General features: G+C 46.6%; 1 protein-coding gene across 7 annotated transcripts; it reads right to left on the bottom strand.

Moving 5' to 3' along the window:
• Positions 1-3,622: 3,622 nt before the first annotated feature.
• Positions 3,623-24,459, bottom strand: LOC144158714 (uncharacterized). 7 transcript variants are annotated; one of them, XM_077689793.1, is made up of 6 exons: positions 24,095-24,459; positions 22,155-22,319; positions 14,628-14,774; positions 14,501-14,563; positions 8,320-8,431; positions 3,623-4,632 (listed from the first exon to the last, which is right to left on the bottom strand). In XM_077689793.1, exons 3-6 carry the CDS (start codon positions 14,704-14,706, stop codon positions 3,972-3,974), a joined length of 915 nt encoding a protein of 304 aa, XP_077545919.1. In that variant the 5' UTR covers positions 14,707-14,774; positions 22,155-22,319; positions 24,095-24,459; the 3' UTR covers positions 3,623-3,971. The 7 variants fall into 7 exon arrangements, with proteins under 7 accessions (XP_077545919.1, XP_077545918.1, XP_077545920.1 ...); XM_077689792.1 differs by lacking the exon at positions 22,155-22,319 and adding an exon at positions 18,784-18,935; XM_077689794.1 differs by lacking the exon at positions 24,095-24,459 and adding an exon at positions 22,382-22,478.

Below are 24,459 nucleotides of genomic sequence, written 5' to 3'. Positions count from 1 at the left end.
TCCAAAATGCTTCTTTTATTTGCTTTCCTGGTGGAGTAATACGGATATTTCTAATTATTTTTTGTTCGTCCAAAAATTTTTCTGTAGAGCTTGTTTTTTCTTTTTCAAATAACAATCCCTGTTTGAAATAATTATCAGTGCAAAGGACATTTACTTTTCTACAATTCAGTACCATACACTTATATATGTTGCATATTTTTTTGACCAGAAAAAATTGTTTGCTAGACTACCGACAATCACTACTTTTCCCATGGGCAGGAGAGTGCTAACTGGGGCCTTGAGAGTTGCATAACCATTGCGACTTAAAGGGACAGACAACCGATTTTTGTCGCGTATATGTTCTCTATCTCAAATGAAAGCCAGCGTTTAATATAGCCTGGTAACCACAAGCAATTGCTAAACAAATTGGCGAAAATCTTTTTAATTTGGCAGCAAACTTGCTGAAATCGGAAGGGTGGCGGTTCGTAGTGTCGAAACTTGACACTACAATATGTGTTCCTGTCACATGACCTGCAAACCTAGCAGCTACTGTAATGCTGAAACGTTTATTTACATATTGAAAACCTTTTAACACAAGTATTTGTCGAAGGATTAATTGTATTGTATTTCTAAACATTACTTTGAAAATTTTCAAAAGACACGCCACCCCCCATTGCCGGGTTGCTCAGTGTGGCTAACTGAGCCTCCATGCCCAGAATCAATGGCAGCGTTCAGTAAAGAGACCCAGTGAAGGAGCTTTGGCGATTCTGCCTGAGTCAGGGGCATTTTCTCTGCCAAAATATTTGATTTCAGTTTCCAAATACGCCAACGGCAGTTTAAAAAAAGAAAACGTCGCGCCTGGGGAAAATCAAACTTCCTACCTCCACAACGTGAAGCCAGATTCTACCTATTGTCTATCCCAACAGATGGCGCATTTGTGCAAAATAGACCATTGCATTTAAAAACACATAAAGAAACAGGAAAGCCTGCGCAGGGGTGAGACAGCTGAACCAGGTTTGGGAGCAGTTTTTGGAGCAGCGAAATCTCGATTTTGGAGCAGAAGAACCTCGATTTGGAGCCGAAGAACGACATTTATTATGACACCTTAGGAGCCTAAAAAATCAAATTTTTGGCAACTGGAAGGGAAAGTGCACTTTTTAATTGGCTTTGAACGTACATAACACAGAAACAGCCTTTAAATAAAGTTTTTTCGACCAGAGTATCACAACGTATGAACTCCACTACTTTTCTACAACCATTTTTAATTCTTAACTCTAGGCATAGACAGTGTAGAGTGCCGTTGAAAACATCGAATTGAAAAACTAAGCAATCATAAAGCACTTTTATTATCATGTCAATGGCGAAATTATTGTTGTAATCCCAGACTCTGCTTTTACGCAGAAGTGTAGACCCATGGCAAAAGTTGCGCAAAGCGAGGTGACAGCCCGCCGGCCCTTCCATTTCAATACCCAAGGTGCACGTTCGCTAGGATCGTAATTTCAGTAATGTTTGTATATTTAGCCACGTCCCTTTTGGCATTACATTTCACTTCAGATTAGTGAAACTTTATTACTAGCCTGCAATAATAGCCCGTCCCGCTATCGGACACTGCTTGAACATTTTGCGGCGATGTAGCCTGCACCGCCACTTCTGCAGTGTCAATCGTCCCATTCCCGCCGCTAGCAAGCTCGCTGTCATAGGCAGCAATAACTCAGCATTTTATAACGCCGCAATGAGTCCGAAATTTCATTCAAGCATGCACCGCACCTCACTCAAGGACGAAACACGGTGAATTCGTGGTCACCTCGTTGTTTTTGATGAACTCCCAGTGGCTCAACTTCCCGCAACGGATCAAACTAAATCTAAACCCAGCCACCCCCCATAACCAAAACCACGCCAGAAATCGGCGAAAAGCACTCTGCCTAAGCATAGCCTCCTTTAAAGGAGGCGGTGGTCTGAGCCACGGGCAATTGCTTCGCCCAGCGGCCATGTTTTCCAATCTTCCCCACACCAAGATGGCGGCCCCCAGTTATGTCATTCCGGAGATACGGAACTCCGAAATTTGCCGTTTCTTCATCAACTTGCACAAGCAGTTTGTCGCCCCACTACACATAAGTATTTTTTCTGCAGGACTTTGCAATGGTTTCTAATGGGAAAACTTTAAAAACTCGCAGAATATAACATGTGCCACACGACATTGTGACTTTGGAAAAAACTATCTCGGGGACATTTTTATGCGGGTTTTTTATTGAATGAGCAATCAATTAAACCGTTACAAACAGCATCACCTTGGAGGTGCTGGAAAATTATGCTGTCAGTAAGTATTTTTCCCCACCGAAACTGACAGCAGCGTTAAAATCCTTGGCTCTCAGACTGTTTAGGAGCAGTGTGGTGCAATTTTTGGAATTGAAACTTTTGGAGCAGCCTGGCGCAGGAAAACAACTTTGTATCAAAACTGCGCAATATGCGCAGCTGTCTCACCCCTGCCTGCGATTCAAACTTTTTTAGCTTGGGAAAAGTTTTTAGATGTCGTTTTTCATTTCTCATACAGACAAAAAGTATGTTGCCGAGCTACTTTATGTCATGGTTGCCAGCATTATTTTTGAGAGGGACACATACGGCTCGTAGATCTAAAAATTTCGATTTAAAAAGTTCTCGGGCGTTATCAGCAAAACCGTTTCGTCAAGGTGCTTTAAGTGATGCCCTTTCATTTGGGATAGAGAATAAATACTCGACAAAAATAAGTTGTTTGTCCCTTTAAGTTATTGAACTATTCTGTCGTGCTGTAAAAGTCAGTGGCCACTGCAGTAAATGCACTGACCATGTTTGCAGCTGGTTACTTTTTATAACTATTTCAATTAACATCAAAATTATCGAAAACAAAATCTGTATTGTAAAGTAAAATTATTTGCACGTTTCTTCGTTATCAGATTTATAAACGCATCTCAGAGAAAAAAACGCCAAAAATTATGCACCTTATTAGGCAACATTTCTAACACATTTTGAAGTGGAACTTTTGCTGCTATGCATTTTTTTTATGCTTGATAAATGAACATTTGTCAGCAAAGCTCTTTCGACACATGCAATAGACGTAGGGCCGCTGCCATCTTTTACAACAAACCAGGGGCCGAATTCTCTAAAACGACGAGGCGTCGTTTTGAAGCGACGGTGTAGCGCCATGCAAATGCATGTGTTCTGCGGTTGGGGCCGTCGCTTTGGGGCGACCCGCAGGGGCAATCACCGCAGAAAAGCGCCGTGGCAAGGGCGCGAAGTGACACCCACTGCCCCCCCGTCGCTTCACTTGTCGCTTCGCGCCCTTGCCACGGCGCTTTTCTGCGGTGATTGCCCCTGCGGGTCACCCCAAAGCGACGGCCCCAACCGCAGAACACATGCATTTGCATGGCGCTACACCGTCGCTTCAAAACGACGCCCGTTTTTTAGAGAATTCGGCCCCAGGTCACATCTATGGTTTCATAAGAGTTCATTCTTTCTTGTTTGTCTACCTCGCATTTTCCGGTAAAGCTTTTAAGGAACTACACACGTGGTGTTTTTCCCCAGAGTCCCTTTTTTTTTCATTTAAAACCAGGTTTGTCTTTGCTCTAAAGGTTTATTGATTAGTCTACTTGTGTAGGGCCTCTCACCGCAGTTAACTAGCTGGGACATTGCAACAAAGCTTTTCTGAAAGCTGCTACACTGATAAACTTGTCACCAGAGTTCAATCTTTCATAGATGTCCCGGTGGGCACTTCAAGTAAAGTTAAAGGACAAGCTACACTATTAGGGCTATTCTACAGAGTGCACTCTTTTATCAGCAACCAGGTCTCTTTTGGCAAAGCATTTCCGACAGGTGCTGCACACATTGGGCTATTTACCACCACAATGCAATATTTCATGAGTAATAAGTTTGGACCTTTGTGTGAAGCTATAATTACATGTGCTACACACAAAGTGCCTCTCACTGAAGTGCAATCTTTCATGAGCAACCATGTTGCCTTATAAAGTAAAGCTCTGCTCACAGATGCTACAAGCATAGGGCCTCAGACTAGAGTGCAATTTTCGATGAACAGCCAGGTGACGCTTTTGAGTGAAGCTTTTTTGACAGATGCCACAGATGTGGGGCCTCTTTCTAGCGTGAACTTTTCCATGAAAAACCAGGTGGGCTCGTTGAGTAAAGGCCTTTTGACAGATGTTACACACATATGGCCTTTCACCAGAGTGCAATTTTTCATGCGTGTTGAGGTTACTTTTTCGAGTAAAACTTTTCTGACAGATGCTACACACATAGAGCCTCAAACCAGAGTGTGATTTTTCATGTGCAACCAGATGGCATTTTTGAGAAAAGCTCTTCTGACAAACACTACACACATAAGGCTTCTCACCAGAGTGCAATCTTTCATGCGTGACCAAGTGAGACCTCTGAGTGAAGGTCCTATTACAAGTGCTACACATGTGGATAGGCTTGCCGGTGTGCTGTCTCATGTGCACGACCAGGCTGTATTTTTTATGGAACCCTTGTTTACAAAGAGTACAGACGAAGGGTGGCTTAGTAGGACGCACTGTTGCATAACTGGTCTGGGGGTTGCGTTGTGCACAGGGCAAGCAGGAATGCAGCTTCCCTACAAAATGAATATTGTTGCTGTAAATGGAAAAAATCCTTAGTGGGAGAAATGAGAAACAATATCAGAAACTGTGTGAGAATAGTGAAGGAAAAGGCAATATGACATTGCTTTACATAAAAAACTGCATAATGTTCACACAAACACGGTCACTATGTAGGGACTATTGAGAGGACAAGGTGCCTGACAATTTACAAACTAACAATCTAAAAAAGCCCCGCAGTTGGTTCTTTCTGCATAGATCACCCACAAAATTTACCATTTGTATTCTGATCATATAAACTTAGCTCTAATTACCTTATCACTAACAAGCATGTTAGTAGCGAAAAGTGCCTCTTTAGATTAATAATAGGTGCTTAACTATACAGCAAAATTAATATATAATCAGGAGTTGGACGAAAAAGCTTTTTTATTCATGTGCAAAACAGAAAAACTCACCAACATAGCAACTGAAAAGTCGAACATAAACATCCCCACATCTTTTGTGAGTAACAGTATAAAGGAGATTTATGCTGCACTTTAAAAAAAACCTCAGTAAAGTGCTAAAATATCTACTGCATCTGCAACTATTGCTTGCCTGTTATAGGGCAGAGAACTAGTCTTTGGAACTTGTAGCACAAAATAAGGGTAGCCAAACAGTCCTGGTCTGCCACTGTGCGAACACTAATGCCATGCATTTAAAAAGTATTTTCTCACCTAATTACTTTGAGGACTGTTAATACATGTGCTAATAACCTGTGCAAAAACTTTTGATAAGTCTGGCTGGAAATGTACAACTGCATTGGCTGGTTTGGGGATTAATAAAAAAAACATGGCATACGGGTATGTGACAAAATATACCTCACTAAGAATCCAGAGTAAGAACACAGCTGTGGCTTAAATTTCCATTCAAATTCAACACAGCCGAAAACAAGAAGTTATGGGGAACCTATGCTTTTCCATTTGATAACAGAAAGCATGAGCCTCAGTTCCTGTTCAGTTGTGACGCCATATACGTGGTTGGGTATGTTGATGTTGCAGCCAATGAAGGCCACAAGCAAAAGAAGGTAGTCATGTTCGCTGTGCAGGCATTTGGAGGCCTAAGGTTCACAGTGGCCTATCCACTCAGTGACCACAGCCACAAGCTAAGCATGTGTAAGTAAATAGTATAAGTCCTTGGTGTTTCAAAAAACAGCCACACAGTTTAGAAGGGTGATACCATTGAAGATAGTTTGCATACCTCAGTACAATTGCGTTGAAATTAACCTCTGCCAAAACTCACTTGGAGAACAGTGCCAAGAGCACTTCTTAGACAGATAATGCAAGATGGCAAGTCTGTGTCTGTAACCTTCCTCATCGTCTTTCTTGCACTGGTTGTTTTCTATCACCATTAACTAAGGCTATACCAGAGTGATAGAACAAGGCTGCCGAAAAACAACTGTTGTCTCCTGTGCACTCAACCACAGGAGCAACAACCAGAGAGGTGGTGATACAGACCCCCTCACCACCCACACCTGCCTCCATGCGATGTCCCATGGGCAATGCCGGTACTATACAGTGAGTACCAGCAGCTAAAGAGGTGCGTGGCAGTATGCTTGTGTGATGGAAAGCGAAGAAGTGCATTCCTTTCTGGTGAGCCTGGGTAATGCAGTCATGGGTCCCTCACCACCACACCATTTGGGGTGTGGGTGATCTTGGATTTGACTTTCATTCCGGGCCTTTCTGGGGTGCCCATGAACTTACCACTGCCCAATCGAACAACTGATGCACGAGGCACCAAGTGATAGCAAACAAGCCTTTATTTTGGTTGGCCTCAGACAGCCTCAGATCGATTTTGCTGCTCTGTGCACATGTGGTATCCACTGGGAGCTAGTCTCCAACTGCAGGCAGACCATGTGCAGCCATACACAGAGTGCGTTCTATCTCGTGCATCCTGAGTGGGTGACAAATGGAGTATTCCCTGTCACACACGACTCACCAGGTGACACTACTGTGGGTGGTTCTGCCAGGGGCAACCACCACCTCCATTGACATAGAACCGCCACCCAACCAACAGGCAGGCTGACGAGTAGACAATGGTCTGCCACTCAGGAGTTGTAGCAGATACAGTGAGAAGTCATGACATTCCGACAGTCATCATTCCGGTGACATTCATGACATGTCACCAGAACGACCTAATAACGACATCCTAGTTGGGCCCTCTGGTATCTGAGATTCTCATGGGTGTGGGTAAGCCTCTAAGGACTGCATCCACCTCAAAGCCTGCACACTGGTGAGTGGCAGGTGAATATAAGTATCTAGGTTTCCGAGATGATAAAAATGGTGGCAGAACATGGTGCATTGATCTGTTGCTTTTGAGCACAGACTTATTGGTCTCTGCTGACACATGATCACAGAAAGCTGACAGGTGGAATTCGTGTAAAAACTCTCCTCGCCACCTCCCTGTGGTGCCACAAATGTCATTTGGACGGCATCTAGAAAGATGGCTTAGGTCAGACAGCGTGTTATTGAAATGATTGCACAAAGACCAAGCAACCTCAAAACTGGCACAGGGAGTCACTTTGCCATTCCTACCCAAGAATGCCGGTGCTCATGTAGAAAAGCTTACAAAGGGCACTACATGACAGCTTTGTTGCCAATGCGAGCGACCAAATTCAGTACTCGCTCTGTATCCTCTCACTTGTATGGCTTCACTTATTTGGTGTTTTAGTGCAAAGCAGTATACCTCTACCGGCCAAGGGTTTTGTTGCAACCATTAGCATCAACAAAAAACTCCCACGAACCAATAAAAGAAATTACGGACATTGCATGAATCGACCTGGACCTGAATACAGTAATGGAGTGACAGCCCGTCGTTTTATCGACTAAGCTACGCCCCACACATGGAGACGGGGAGACAGATGGTGCACCCAACGAGCACAGTGGCGGGTCTACCACGTGCGTTCACACAAACCCTCGTGAGATGTGCAAAGAACATAATGTATGATAGTGGAATTCCCGTGGTTTAGATTAGCGGCAGACGGAACAGCGTCTGAAGTGGGGGAGGGCGGTACTGGGCGGCGACGCATGAAACAAGAATGGGAGAGGCAGTAAAGGAGATGACGCCATAGCCGTGCGTTCCACCCTCCTCACCCTTCGCAAGACGCTTCTCTCTGTTTTCTTTTTGCCACTGATGAAAATTCGGTCGTCACTTGATTCACTCTTTGTAGAGCCATGTGTGTGAATTTATGTGATGTCGCATGGGTAGTAGTTGTGGGTGTTTACTGCTTCGCAGTCCAACCCACTTCACAGCATGGATTGGAGCCATTTTTTTGTTTCCCTCTTGCTCCTCCCCTTCCTAAACACCTGTGGAACAAAGTTTCTGTTCCAAGTCACTGCAGTGTGCTGTTCCTCCTTGTTTCATTGCTACCAGTTTTTGATTCTTTCAAATGTGAACTATACAGCCGAAACCACCACTTTTGCCCCAACTTTAATATGTTGCAGCATAAGAGTATGCACAGATAAAACCTTTTGCCATTTTTAGTGTAAACAATCTTGGCTATGATAATATTGATGCCCATACTAGGTAGAGGTCTATTAATTTATCTGGTGTTGCGCAGCCTGTTTCCACTTGTACAGGAGCATTATCAAGTACATTTGCTGCATGAGACCTCTTGCACTCAGCCAAATGAGCTTATGTTTTAAGCCCAGGATTTGCACACTGTTTATATATTACAATCAACAACACTGCAAGCATTGCAACCCACCTTGTGATGTAGAAGCAGGTGTGACGACCAGCTTTTCCTAAAATGTCAGCACCACCTCCCAAATCAGGGAATTTCCCCGAGGCACTGGCTTCAGCTTTGTCCACATCCTGTACTGAGAAAAAAATTGTGGTCAGAGCAGCTAAATGCAATTACTGTTATACAATCCTCAGATATACCTTTTATTTCAACATTTGGGAAATAGGATATAAAACACAATGAATGAACACATAATTTAATCAATGAAAACACGTTTTGTTACAGGGAAGCAAACATGCTTACTTCTGTTATGTAGAAATTTCTCCTATGCTGCTATTTACGGTAGTCGTTTTGGTAGGAAAAACGGCTGCAACTAGAAGTGCACACTAGGTTACGGTAGTCAGAGTCTGCCTTTTCATGTTTTGTGACACGACACTAGAGCTGTTACTGCCAACATGCTCTTGGCTAATGCTACAGTGGGCAACCAAATGCCAGGCATACGTGAATACTTCATTACTCTATATGTACTGCCTTTTTGAAACTGCGCATGGGCTCCCAAAATTTTCAAACGGCGGCTCGAAATTCATGCAAGGAGTGGGTAAATTTCTGGCCCCATCAGCCATTTTGTGGGAGTAATAAGTTCTCATTTGGTGTCAACTTCATAATTTTTGAACTAGCAGGTGATTGTGAAGTCCAGCCAGGAGGAAAGCAACTGTCGTAGCTGCCGAGTGAGATGGCAGTGCGTAATAATTCCACATCGGGTTGCAGAGATCGTAAACTTCGCAAATCTGCACAACCTGTAGTATATTTTCCCATTAGCAACAGCTCTGAATTTGTGAATGATGTACCTGAAGAGAAGGCCGCCACTATCTTTTGCATTGCAACATTGCATCTGTTTGCTCTTGAACGAATTTCCTTCATCCCATGAAGGAATTGTAAACCAATTAGCCAATCACGGCTCGAGTTCACTGCATAGCGAAAACCAAAGGTTTCTTTACTATTGGCTCTCTGGCATGCGCTTGTTGCGGCGGGTTAAACATACGTATTTGACGAAATCTAATTGCATGGGGCACATCAGTGTGCGGAAATGTGTTGAATTGTACAAGCAAGCCATTTACAAGGATATCTACACGAATGTTGAGACAGACTAACTTGCAGCCTCTTGTTCCTTTAATCGGAGCACATTCAATAGTATAAGTAAATGCTGTGGAGTTCCAAAATGAACCAAAATTTGTACATAAAAACAAGCAACCTTTCCGGGTTGTTATAACAATGTCTTGGTATGAAAGTACATGTCCGCATTTATGCATCCAATAATGAGTTGAAAACTTCTCGCTTCGTCTAGTTACCTTCAACTCCTCTTCCAGCAACCAGCAATTCTTACTGCATTGTTTCCGCGTTCCAGGTAAGTACCACGTTTTACAGATGTTCTTCTCGAAGCAGTATAATATACCTTTTATCGTTGAGTGCAAGTGTTTCACGAAATCGCAAAGAACGTTGTGCATAGCATGGGAAGCAACACCACTACACACAGTCACATCATCCTAGTCGCAATTGTGAACACTGCCTCACCGCGTACCACGCGTCGCCTGCAATTGAGTGACATGCACAGCGACAAATGGGAATGCACATATACAACTGAGACCTAAATTCCACAGGGTTCCCGCATTCTACGAGATTTACTGCTACCTTATCAATGGACATTGGAGTTCTGCCCAAGGAGGCAGCCAGGAAAACAAGACAGGCATAAGCTTACACCGCTTTGAGCGCCATCAACGTGCTCCAGGGTGATTTCACGAGAGAACGAACGTGGGTGAGCACAAGCATTTCTTGTTTTTTCTTTCATGATTTATGCGCACGCCAGAGAATAGCTTAAAATCTATTTTCCTCTAGCCTGCATACTTCAAGAGAAAAAAATTTGCAAAAGTGCAGGTGGCACACGAGTTCTGGCGACTAGCTTTTCCCAAATTTGGGGCTTTGTACACAGCAAGGTTTGATCATTCTGACTAAAATTTGTTTGAAACAAAAAGTACACCAAAATGACAAACAGGTCAAAACAAATGTTGCATTCTTCTGTAAACTAAAAATTATGACGCCAGATTGTTGCTAATGCTAGATTTCGTCAGACGCTAGATTGTTGCTAACGTTAGCGGCCCTTATGTCTGTATTTGTAATTGTGACCCCTGTGTAAATTAAAGGTGATGCTGACCAGATGTTTGTAAAGTTTATATGTGGCTGAAATCACACGCTTGACACACGTCTTTGTTACCATGTGCTCTGCTACTGCCACTGCTTTTCTGGCTTCACACTTGCATGAAAGAGTGTCTGTCACACTCTGAGGCCACACCAGGTACTTATCAACCTTGGACGTCCTTCTAAAGAGAAATCCACGTTTTTAATTTTTTATATTTGCGATGTTTCACTGAATAAGCTAGCACAGCTACACCTGTGGCAGACACCGTAAAGCAAGCCTTTGTGGGTGTAATGTTTTTGTAGGAAAAAATAAGAGCAGGTTAACAAAAGTTTGTAACTGTGATGACTGCCGACCCAGTACCAGGTGGGTGTGATGCAGGGTGCATTGACCTCCCAATAGTCACTAGTGAAAAAAATTGGCTGGCGATTACGATACTCCCTAATGCGATATTTAGACCCAGAAGCAGTGTGCTGAGGCAGAACTCACTCGTGGGTTCTATCGAGGGCAGTGATGATGAGCCTCTGCATCGACGACGTGAAGTGAGTCTCAGGAAAGGACCATGAAGTGTGTCTTGAGCAAACGCACATCACAGTCACATGCACACCCCCCTCCCATCCTCGCAAAGGGTCACGCCATCGAGTGTCTTGTGCAACCACAGCATACTGGCCCATCCCCTCCCCCACCGCACACTTTCATAGAGTGCTGGCTTGCGTCACCACAGCGAACCGTCTCCCCTCCCAATTTCGCGACACTCTCCTCCTTTGCTTTCTTTCATCGTTCACTTTCTTTCACCTGCCATCGTTCACTCGGTTACGCCGACAACGCGGCTCAGGCCAGAGCCGGCCGCCAAAGGGCTGCACCCTAAAACTCCCTGTCTCTCCACAACGGGCGCATTTCTGCAGGAGATGCAAGTTGGGTGCCCTCCAACAAATATTAGACATCTGTCTTCACGGACGGTGCAGATATACCGACATTGAATTAACGAAGAGGTTGCGAGCTTCTGCACATGCACAACCGAGATGCCGCTGGTGCATGGACTCATTTTTAGGCAAGGTAAAGAATTGGCTGTAATAAAGGACCTAACAGGTTCAGCTGCCTCAAATTTCTTTTGTAGTCTCTAAAATGCAGCCCTGCTTATTTGTGAGTTACCTACATAGCACAGAACTAAGGGGGACCTTTCAGATGCCCCTTACAAAAATTTGGTGTGCTTTGTTTGAATGTGTGAACGTCCAATTTGCAACTAAAATGCTTTAAGCATTTCATTTTATGATCATGTGAATCATGGGATCACATGGTTATGATCCTGTTTTCTGTTAGGCTTAAGTAGAAAATAAATAGTTTTGAATATCAGCCACATCATCCAGGAAATTACCATGCATTATTTCATTTTAATCGTGCCAAAACGCTAAGAGCCATGCTTTTTCTGTCAGTTCACTCCCGCTGTGACTGGAGCTGCATTATAGAAAGATTTTGCAGCGGGATTTCCATGCTATATTTGTGTCCTGGTAAATGTTGGTGTTTTTCCAACATCAAAATCAATCGCAGTTTTTTAATTATCATTATTTAAACAAGTACTCCATTTTTAAACAAGTGCCTCCTTTTCAACAAGTGGCCGACACAGGGTCAGTTACGACAGCAACACACCAAGAAAGCTTTTTTATTACCCCGCTCTGATTATGCTAAAAGTAACATTATGCCCGCAGAGGTCCACTTTTTGGCGTGTATTCACCACCAGCGTAGGTGTGCTAGCACTTATCCAGTAGAACATCCACACAAATACAAAATATTATATCGCGGACTTCCCTTTAAAAGCACGTAAAAGGTTGAAAAATACCTGGTCTGGCTGTAGAATGCGAACAGACACGTTTTCATCGAAGTGGGAAGTCAGGAAAACAGCGGCAGAATCGGAGCACACGGCACGGTGTCGCATCTCAAATGCATGGTTTCAGGCACTTACAACTTTGGTACAAACAAAACGATGCAACATGTCTTTCAGTAGTATTGTTGCCCTCTGAGGAGTCCCTTTTCCCCCCAAGTTTGAAAAAAATCGAGATTTTTTTTGTTGTGATTTTTATTTGTATTTAGAAAAAGTCAACCTATTTTTGGGTATATTTGTTTTCTAGGCAGACAATATTTTGCAGATATGTTTACAAATATCCGGTCAACATTCCGTATCACAAGTTGGTCACAATTACAGATGCAGAGATGGGGGGCGTCAAAGTTATTGAAAATCTAGCACCTGAGGTGATTTCACAATTCTTTTCTATTTTTTTGTTCAGGGCAGAACGCAAGATTTGTTTTGACCCGCTGGTCACTTTGGTGTAGTTTTTGCTTTCGAAAAAATTTTACTCAGAACGATCAACCCTTGTTGAGTGCAAAGCCCCAAAGCTGGAAAAAACTGCAGAGCCACCAGATATCTGCGTCACCTTTGCTACCTTTGAAATTTTTTTCTTGCGGAGCGCGCATGCTAGAGGAAAACAAATTGACATTTCAGGCTATTCACTGGCTTGCGCATTACCGATAAAAATACATGAAAAAAACAATGCACGGGTCCATGCACGTCCGTTCTCTCGTAGAACCACCCCAATCAGCTTTTCTTCACTAACAAGCAATTTAAATGATTTCCTTAAACACAAATAAGTATGCACAGACCACGATAGTAGAAAAACTAGGCTATAGAGAAGCTGATGCATCATGAAAAGAAGTTACACCAGCAGAAATGCTAAAGTTCATCAGCCTTCCTCTCTACACCAGAAACGTAGACATACCACGAATTCACCTGCACTTGTGTGGCTCAAACTTGTTTTCTAGGCTTGTTACACAAAAATTACGCCAAGAAGGCATTAGCCAGCCCTTTTGTGTGTTTTGCACACCTCAGATACTGTGGTTTACACTATGAATGACTGCAATGTCTTTTTGAACTTCACCCAGAAAACTGCTTTCGCCAAGAGCATGCCGTGGTATAAGGCAAGTAATTTTCTTCCCTGAAAAAGCACCCACACGAAGTATTTTAGTATTACAACGCATTTTGCTGATGAGCATGAATAAATTTTCGGTATTTGAAAATTTTAAAACCCTTTTTTGTTCAGATGTAAGCCCCCTCTTTCATAATATTTTTTAGTTTGCACAAATTACTCCTCTTGTAATCCACCGCTTTGAGTGAAAAATGACAACCTAAAGGGTGTGTTCCTAGCTGTACTTTTATGCGCTTTATGCAGTTCTGTGGCAATCTATTTTTGCATAGAAATTCATACTCAAACAAGCCAATAAAATATTTTCTCACCAAGGTTTGGAGGCAGTGTCAGGTAAATCTTTGTAACAACAAACTGCTCAAGTTGGAATTTCTTTTTTGCTCAGGCTATTGCTAATGAACATACAAAGCTTTGATGCATTTAAAAATGTTCGAAATGCACCAAACACATCATGTCTGAAATCACACTCCCGTCCTTGACGAAGGCGGAATATGCATAGAAACAGCAGTGCCCTTCGCTATAATGACCTTTTATTGAATCAAAATTCTGCACCTACCATTCAGAAATATTGCCAATGTAGCTGCCAGTTGTAAGGACTCATTCAGGAGACCCTGTTTCATTATATAAAATTTGTGGCCTTGGTGGCTGTTTTGCTTTCAGAAGGGCCCTCGCACTGCATTGATAGAGCCACAGCAATTGTGTGGAATGTTGCTGTGAATTAGGCTTCAGTAGTGCCGTATCATGTTTATGTCCGGCACTTCAAAGGTGCTTGTGTTTTCAGTGCTTGGCATCAGCTTTACTGCCCAAGTCCACTTCCAGGTTTCTTAGAATGTGTCCAGCACAGTACTAAGGCATACTTCATGCAATTTAAGTTCGAATAAAATATCTTCATGGGTTGTGGGTGCCACCACATGCAAAGCAAGCAGAAATGTTACAAAAATGATTCAGAATGCGCCTATTAATACCAATGCTTTTTTCAATAGCGTTGAATGATTTATGCTAGAATGCTCATGCGAGAATAAAACATGGGAACCCTAACCTGGAAATTCCTCCTCTGTTTGGGAGCTTGCACTGATCAGGAATGTCGAAAAGCACTGTGTACCTGCAAAGAAACTTCATGTTCAGTAATGCATACAGATCAGTAGTTACATTAAAGAGGCCAGTACCTATGGCGCTGGTAGGAACAGTGGCTTGTGTGCTTCGGCTGCAGGATATATCATGGCTGGAGGTTGCATCCTTATACATTGCTACGACGCAGCCTTCTGGCAGCAATGCTGTTGCCCGAGGTATGCCTCCTGTAGGTATTCTGTCTTCTGAAAGCAAAAAACAGCCACCAATAAAGATTTAGGCACTAAATAGCAACAGGACAAGCAGTAACCCATTGGCAGTTTCACTTCAGCTCCACTTACAGCAGATGACGGAATGCAGGCAATTTAACCCTTAGACATGGCTTTTGTAAACTAGTCGCTAAACTAGTAGCCACCTTTCCTTCAAATAAAAAAACAAAGGATACACCATGCATGCATTTTTCTGTTCCTTCTGTGCTAGCCATGATTTCAGGCGCTATCACACTATCACTGCGTGCGCGCATACTTTAAAATTCCGAACAAGCGCTCCCCCTCCCCCCTGTGTAAGGCCCCCCCAAAATCCAATGCTAAATTCAAATTTCTGCGCCGTTCTGACAAAGCACCTCCCAGCCCTACACTCCTTAGCACCCACAAGTCCACCGCACTTAGGCAATACTGGCATGCCATGGCCAGTATATAGTCCAATCCAATTTATTCGTGGTTAGAGTAGGGAGGCAAAGAAAAAGAGGAACGAGACACGGTGTTCGAGAAAGATTTAGAAGCAATCGGGAGATACCGGCGGATCGTCTACCCCGAGGTAGCCTATTGGACCAGCGGCAGTCGACCGGACTGCGGGTACACCGATCCTTCTAAGATCCTGCGGTCCAGCAGCAGCCACCCGAACTGCGGGAGCACTACCCCAAGCAGTGCTTGTGTTTCCAGCCAACCAGCGTCTTTGGGCGAATCAACGGTACCGTCATCACGGCGCTGTGGCTGTGCTAGGATGTCGGGGCCGCGCCGCATCAACGATAGCAACTGCCAGCGGTAGTCTACTTCGACAGGAGCTTCTACTCACCGTCGCCCCTGCAAAAACTGCGAAACTTTCCTTGTGCGATTCCCCGTGGGCTTGGACTCAAACTCTCTTTGCTGCTAGAGTGGGTTACGTGCTACGCCTGACTTCTAGAATTCTTTATCCATTTTTTTTCTGCTTCCTTTCCTATCTTTTTGTTTTCTGGCATAGAGACTTCCCTTTTCGCTTGATGGTCATCTGCCTCGTCACTCTTGAGCCGCTTCAACTATGGCCCTGAACCTGCCATAACATCACAAAAAGGCAATCATCACAGATAAACTCCACTTGTAATTTTTTTTTCATAAGTGTTTAGTGGCCATTAATAGGTATAGTCCACAACAGATTACAATTTGAGAGTGACAAAGAACCGCCCTGGGCGATATGTGGTGCTTTTGCATCAGTAAACAGCATGACATGTGATGGAAATCTTTGTATTTTAAATTCTTCCATTTTCTGAAATTCTATTTTTTAAAGTTAAAATCAGGCGCACATCATCCTCAAGTTTGTCCAGTTAAGCGGGATTCACACGACGGAGGAGGAGGCGCGCGGAGGCGGACAGATATGTGACGTCAACAGCACGTGACCGGATTATTTGGCTTGGCGGCGCATCCACACGTGCGGAGCTGCGTGGAGTCACTAGCAGACGACAGCGCCGAGGAACAGGTTCCATTCCCAACCGAGGGCCACCGCGAGGGCCAGAATTTTGCCTGCTGGTGACACCGCCTCGTTACGACAACCGTAACAGCTTGTCAAACCAACCAGTGCAGTGGAGCCTTCTTACCGCTGGTTGTTCATCTGCAACGTATACCAAAGTTGTTTTTCGGTGATACCTTCGACAATGTCAAGGAGTAGTTCAATCATTTTATTCGCGTTGCAGTACACAACCAGCGGTCCAATGAATGTAGGCCGAGAAATGTTTACTTCTCAGTCGAGGATTCAGCAAGAACGTGGTTCAAAAGGCACGAGTGTTTATGGACAAGCTGGTTAGAGTTTCGGTGGCAATCGTTCGCCACCTCACCAGGAGCAAGAAAAAGGAAAGGGCGAACTTTCTCTATAATCCATGGGTCAGAAACCAAATGAGAGCGTTTCTATGTTCCTCAAGGACACGACGCACCTGTTCAGGTGAGCTGGCCCTGGTATGAGTGAAGTAAAGAAGGTGTGCTACCGGATGCATGGCGTGAAGGAAGGCCTCTTCGCTGGCCTTGTACATAGCCCACCAAACACAACTGCAGACTTTGATCTCGAAGACATCTCCAGTGCGGCCACTGCAGCAGCGCACCATGCGGTACGGGTGTCAAGCCACTGTGGCTGCCTCTGCTTCTGGAATCAACGGTGAACAGACCCTTCGGGAGCTCACATGAAGCATCATGCGTGAAGAATTGCACATACTACAGCAGTGTGAATGCCGACCAACACTCGCTGCCTTTACCGACATCGTCCACAATGAAGTTTGACAAGCAATAACGCCTGTGGCACAAGCTGATGTTGAAAGCCCTGTTCCAACGTACAAGGATGTTATTGCATTCAGGATAGTACAGTTGAACGTCACAATCAGACGGATGGGCTGCGCACGCCGGCCTCAGCACTGCCCCAGGTTGACACAGTGCTGAGTGCATGTTGAACCCGGCTATATGGTATTAACCAAGACATCTTGAACGGAAAGGCATTGTGTGGCACACATCTGACAATAGGTCCCTCTGCTACCATTGCAAGGAAGCAGGTCCCTTGTTCCGCCACTGCCCTTGCTGCCAAATGGGACTTCATGGGTTCTCGCCAAATGCTTCTCGACCACGCTATGGGGAGTGATCCAAGAAATCGATGAGTACCTTTCTGCCCACGAGCTGTCGTCAACTTCACCTGCAACTCATACGCTGCAATCACCTTCACCTCGCAGGTACTCGTCCAGCCGTCAAGGCTTTCCTCAATCTACAAGGACTGTTCCCGAGCCCACGCCAAGGAAATTGAACCCAGCAACCTCCAAGGGTGAGGCCGCTGCACAACAAACTCCAGAACATCCATCGATGCAATAAAATCCACATGACGACCACCAAACCTGAATGTTTTTTTTAAGAGAACGAACTTGTTTCCACAAGACATCCCGGTCACCAATGGCAATCACCCTGTAATTGATCTCATCAATACTGGCAATGATTAGTCTGCTATCAGCTGGCCACTCGCATCCAAGCTTCATAAAGTCATGACACCACGCTGTGGGCCACAAATCAGGACAGTTGCTGGCCACCTTGTGCTGCCTACTGGAGTGTGCACTACCTGGATTCAAATTTGAGATTCGACTTTTCCAAGCTGTTTTTTGTTCTGCTGCAGGAAGGCTCAAAACGATCAATACTTCGATTGAAGCTCTATATCCCGGCCAATACCCACATTGGACCTCACCAGGAAATACGGTGCTGTGATCAACTTACGGGATCATTAAGTTACATTTTTGAGCCTCAGCAAGACGACAAGGGGAACCTGTCCAGACCAGCGCTGCATATTAGTGAAGAGTACCTCAACTCCCCAAACCAGCATGGTCGTTATTGTCACTTGTCGGTTATGTATTACTGAACAAAAAATTTCACTGCTGTTTGCTTGACAGCTCTGTGCAGCCCGGGGCCTAGTCGACGTTAGCAAGCGAAAGACAGAAATACTTCTCGCAAACTTCAGCATGAATCACCAGCATTTATCACACAGGACAGCAGTCACATACCTTGACACAGTAAGCGACGAGAACATGCCACACAGCCTAGAAGTCTCTTGTTCACACAGAGTGAATCAGAAAAGTTGCTAAAAGTGACGTAAACCCTCACCTGACAATGTCACAACACCAACAGCTTCGCACCGTTATCGACTTCCTTAGCAACTGCTTTGCAGTAACGTCCAAAGCGCGATAAACAACCAAGCATCGCATCATCAGCGACGAAGACAAGCGACTCATTTACCAATACCCTTACCGAGTTCCACTGAAAAGCCATAAAGCTATTCATCTCGAACTGAAAGATATGCTCCGAGACGATGTTGTCTAGCCATAGATGAGTCCATGGCTAGATGCATTGCTACTTCAGTCACTACAAGGTTTTGTGTCAGACAAGCGATTTAAACAGCTTTTTCCTGGGGGAACTGCGCTACTCCTCGCGCGACGACAGAGTCCGACGTCGTTCACGTCCCAAGAATGAGGCTGTACTCCACCTGTTCAACTGCACATTGAACTGCTGCGTTTGCCGTGCGGTCCTCTGGTTGATGAATTGGGAACGGTGCATTCACAGGGGGAGGGTTCATCCTGCAGGTGTTATTTCAACTCCTACGCAGGGTCATTTTTCCATGTTTGGGTGTGTGCCTCCCTAGGAAAATTGGGTGTGAGAAAAGAGAAGTTTACACTGCGAACGCTGCTGCTTTTTTGTTAGTCCTCACCACCAAGTTAGGTGCAGTCTGTCAAGTCTTCCTGGCTTAGTAAATACGGTTTCTTCGCCTTTACCTCAACAGTGTGTCATAGTAGCTAAGCAGTTATTGCACATTTCCCATTTTTCAAAAATTCAGATTATAGGGGTTCACCATGCTGCTACGCCTAAATGTGCACCGGAGTGGTGGACCCCAAATTATTTTGACCACCTGGGGATCTTTGAGTGCGGCAAAATCTCGACACACAACATTGTTGCTTTCCACTTCAAACTTGATAGCGGCCACTGCAACTAGGACCTAACCTGTGTCCTCGGTATCAGCAGTTTTCCCACATTTTACTACAGACGTGCCGGACAAAAACTGGCAATTGGCTGACGAGACTAAAAGAATATTTGTAAGTGAAATAAAATTGGTGCTTCTTTCTGGCAATGAGGCCCTTTGCTTTTGCTCTACCATGTCCATTGTGCATCGTTAGCCAAGTAACTACAGATTCTGTGGACAATAAGAGAAACCTCCCGTGGCCCTTGACATTAGACTAGCCCAACGTTCTTCCTTGAATTTCTATCATTGCTTCTTGACACAACACCTCTCAACCAGGAAAACTATGCGCGTCACTCACAATTTTCCATTTGCTACGAGTTCCGTGTATTTTGCACATGCGAATCAGCATGGACGCCCGGTTCTGCTCTTAAATAGCGACCACATGCAGCGGTTTGGTGAGCGACGCGAGAAATGTATTTCAATGAATGCAGGCATCAAGCGGTGGGGGCGACAGCGATAAGGAAAACAAATATACAGGGTGTTGCGACGATAATTAGAACACTTTAAAATTTTTTCCTGACCGAACTGCCGCTCTGTTCGCGCTCATACTTCCCATGAAGGTCGCATTTTGTGGTCTATTTCGTTTGATACGGGGAACAACGATGGTTCTTGCCTGTGTATTTTGAAAATAAATAAAAACGATTTTCGCCTATGGGAAAATGGCGGCTGATTTGGACGTGCGAGCCAGCCTAAGTTGACGTTGGAATGATGGAACCACCTGGGGTATGCAGAGCGAAACGCACGTTTGGGATTTACGGTAGGAAGGAGCCGAATGGTGCAGCAGCCGATCAGAAAATGCACCCAGGAATGAGCTAGCAGACGATCAGAAAACCCGGTTTTCTGCTCGCACGTCCAAATCAGCCGCCATTTTCAGCCGCCAAATCAGCCGCCATCAGGCAGACAAATATTGAAATTCTGCGAAATGTATCTCGAGCCATCACGGTCAAATCGGAACAAAATAAGCTAGCATGATAAACGAAGACGCACCTCGCACAACTGCTTTAGTTGCTACTTGATTTAACCTTCATGCTGCGTACCGACTGCATGTTCATGAATTCAAATTGTAAGCAAAACAACTTTCAGCGCTGCCTTGATACTGAGGTTACAGTCGAACGTCATTTGTAGGTTGAAAGGCAGGGTACTCTGGCACCCTGTCTGTACCCTGTAAAAAAAAAACTGATCAAACCCTCGCCGCAAAAAAAAAATAATAATATCGTCTTTGCTAGGATTCGAACCACGGACTTTCGAAACAGAAGCCCGGCTCTCAACCGCTTGACCACGCGAGGAGACGAGGAGGTTTGAAGAATTCGGTGTACCAACTGAGGCTGCCCACGAATAGTGTCGGTTGCACGTTCTTTTGGTCGTATTTGAGATTTGAGCAGTGGTAACGCTCACTTCTTGTGCACCGATCTTGGAGCCGGGGACAATAATGCTAGTGCTACAAGCGATGTAACCACAGCTCCCTTATTTGAGTCAAAAAAAGCTATCACACATCCCCGGTCTCCCCTGCGCAAGCCACGGGAGCTACGAATGGAATGGAATGCGCCAGAACTCTGGCGTTGATAACGCTTGCTCGTCACGCACTGATCTTGCTGACAAGCCACATTATGCTAATACTGGATGCGATGTAACCAGAGCTAGTAACCAGAGCTCCCTCATTTAATTCACACAAAGCTATCGCAGATCCCCGATCTCCCCGATGAAAGCCGAACAAGCCACAAATGGATGAGTGCTTGCGAACAGAAATAGCTTGCAATTTGTCTCAAGGCCACGATTACCGTAAGTTAAAAACAAATTGATTATTTTCTGCTGAAAGGAATGACCCCAAACCACACGAAGACGGACGCTGCCACTCGCTTTCCGATGCTCTCTCGCGCTGCGTAACGCCGATATCTGGCGAGCGTAGACATCGGCGTCGCTCGAGTTTCAGGGTTTCAGCTCGCATCGCCATGCATTTCTGGCGACGCGATGTCGACGCGAGAAAACGCTGAACGCACGCTGCATGTTTGGGCCGAGTTAAACCGAATACACCGACGTACTTAAAAGTTTCACGGATACGTCCGAAGTATCTTTAAGAAATCTTGCGGGTGCGTCCGATGTATCTTTAAGAAATTGTGCGGGTACGTCTGACGTATCTTTAAGAAATGCCGCGGGTACGTTTGACGTACCTTTCAACACAGCGTTTATTTATTTTCACAATACACAGGTAAATACCATCGTTGTTCCCGGTATCAAACAAAATAGACCACAAAATGCGACCTTCGTGTGAAGTTTGTGCACGAACAGAGCGGCGGTTTGCTCAGGAAAAATTTTCAAAGTGTTCCAGTTATCGTCGCAACACCCTACACTGCGCCGGGGGCGACAGCGACGGGCCGTCGCCGCCACTAGCGCCTGTCCGGTATAGCAGTCTACGCAGACGACGTCGCCATCTGGACACACGGGCCTACTAGATTGGGCAAGCACGCGAGGGCGTGCCTGCAGGAGGTGCTGGGAGCAGTGGCTGCCTTCCTGTCAAGCCGTAGCCTGCACTCCCAGAGGCCAAAATGCAGGCCATGATGGTGCACCCGAGAGGTGCCGGGGCCCGCAGGGCAACGCCACCCATCACCCTCAATGGCCAGCCCCTCCTATGGCAGCGCCAGGTGAAATACCTGGGGCTGCTCATTGACTCCCGGCTGTCATGGCTGCCAGCTGTGCGGGCACTGCGGCAGCGCACTGCGGCGGTGCAGCAGGGCGTGCGGAGGCTGTTGGCACGAGGCAACGGCTGCTCCCACCAGGTTGCGCAGCGAGTCTTCCACAGCATGGCGTCATCGGCTGTGCTGTATATGCTGCCCCTCGCCCACCTAGAGCAACTTCGGTGGAAGGCGCTTGAGCTCGACCAACGCCGGGCCATCCGGCTCTGCCTGGGCCTCCCACGCCGATCTCCTGTGGTGGCCACGTACACCGAGGCAGTCACTTGGCCAATCGAGCTATGGGCCTTCCAGGCTGGCCTGCGCCACATTGACCGCCTGCAAAAAAAGCCCGGACGGGGCTGCACTGCTGCACCGGTTCCGTGCCCGTCCAAACTCACAGATGGGCATGCTGCTGCACATCTATGAGGAGGACATCATGGTGCCGCAGCGACCCCCTCTAGAGCCTACACCGCCCGGCACAGGAGAGGCCCTAAACATCAACACCAAGCTGCCTGGGGTGCGCAGCAAGAGGGCCACTCCGCACCAGGCCATCTACCAGGAGGTGGCTGCCCTGCTGGAGAACAACGCCAGCCTCCACGTCTTCACGGATGGGTCGGTGCTCCCCCGCACGGGCAACGCAGCAGCCGCCTGCACTGCCCCGGCACTTGGCGCCAGCTGGGTGTGCTGCCTGCCCTTCCCCGCCTCGTCCACCACCGCGGAGCTGGCCGGCCTGCACCTGGCTGCGGACCTGCTGCTCGAGCGGGCAGGCCCAGACCACAAGGCCCTCGTCCTTACGGACTCCCGGCCAGCCCTCCTGCGGCTGCAGTCGGCTGACCAACCGGGCAGCTCCAGTGGACACATGGAGCGGTCGCTGGTGGCCAAGCTGCACGCGGTGGCCTCTCGCGGCTGCACTGTGCAGCTACACTGGCTGCCGGCCCACATGGGCATCCCAGCCAATGAGGCGGCCGACGCTCTGGCCAAGGGTGCCCACCAGCCAGGTACCCCCGCCTCCTAGGCCGCGACGGCATTTCACACCCCACGCCAAATCCTGGCCCGAATGCCCTGACCAGACACCCGTACCCCCGAGTAGTTTCTGGCCAGGCCCCGCGTGTACTGCCAGGGTGCCTCACCAGGGACGTCTCAACTGTTGCGAGGTGGCGGCCCTGCTGCACCACCAAGGACGACGCGCCTCCCCCGCCTGTGCCGACTGCCCTGAACCCGAGACGCTGGAGCACCTGCTCCTGTCCTGCCCCCAGCACACAGAGCAGTGCTGCAGGCTGCACTCCAGCGTCTCGGACGGCCCAGACACAACCTGTAGAACCTGCTGTTCCCGACGGGTCCTGCCAGCTCCCGTCGTCAAGTGTTCAGCCACCTCCTGGCATTCCTCGAGGCCACTGGACTAACCCAGCGCCTGTAGCTGAGGCTACTGAACAAACACTCGCTCCGAACACTCGTGCCGCTGTCGCCTATGTAATGCCCCCCCCCTCTTTTCTTTTTTTCTTCTCTCTTCTCTTTCTTTTCTTCCTGTCTTTCTCTTTAACACCTTTTCTATTCCACCCCTAGCCTCCTCCCAAGTCTTTTATCCCCTCTTCCCCTCCCCACCGCACTGGGTTGTATGCAGGTGAGCTCCCTACTGAGCTCAATAATATCCCCAGTGCACTTCCCTTTCCTTTCTTTCACCAAATCACTTCTCTCCCTCCGGCCAGCAGCAGCAGTTATCAGCGAATGCGACAGGCCTTTTTCGCTAGTGGCTGTCGCCCACACTGACTGTTGACTGCACCCACTGACATACGTTTCTCGCGTCGGTGACCAAAGCCACTGCATGTGGTCACTATGCTTCGTGTAGCTCACCAAAATCGCTGCACACAGTTTCCCCTGTGTTCTATCGTCGCTACATTTAAGGTGGCATCGAACGTTGGCTCCGAATAGTAACTGCAGGAGGTTTCATGACTATGGGTTGCGTAAAATAACCCGACATGGGCAGTCCGCGGAAGAGGGTTCGAACGTCATCGGGGTCGTCACTCCTCAACCACGCCAGGGATCAGCACCTGCTACTCCAACTACAAAACAACTGCGGGAAAAGGGTTGAAGACGTGCGGAAGCATACACACCTTTTCAGAAACAAGCGTGGGGGGGGCTTCAGCAGCAGCGTGACGGGATCTCCGGGCGTCTCAGGCGGACCCGCACAACGCTTTATCCGCGCGCGGCTGTGCACTGGCGTGAGCTACTTTTCTGAACTGCTGCTTCCCGCGCGGCAACACTGCACGCAAGCGCGCAACACGGTACAACGAGCACAAACGGCTTTACAAGACTGGGACACTGGGATGTGGGAAATTTGCAGAGGCACCGTCTCCGAACGGAGGTAGTCAAGATAATCGTACTACGCAGAGCTGTGGACAGCCGTTTGGAAGAGCGGCGCTGCAGTCGTACGTTGCAGCCCATCCGCGACAACAACGATCAGTGAACTTTAGCCCCC

The sequence above is a fragment of the Haemaphysalis longicornis genome, unplaced genomic scaffold (genome assembly GCF_048455015.1).
Source record: "Haemaphysalis longicornis isolate Haplotype H1 unplaced genomic scaffold, Haemaphysalis longicornis Haplotype H1 scaffold_10, whole genome shotgun sequence".
Classification (NCBI taxonomy): Eukaryota; Metazoa; Arthropoda; class Arachnida; order Ixodida; family Ixodidae; genus Haemaphysalis; species Haemaphysalis longicornis.
Note: the sequence above shows the minus strand (reverse complement) of the source record. Positions and strands in the feature narration are given on the sequence as shown.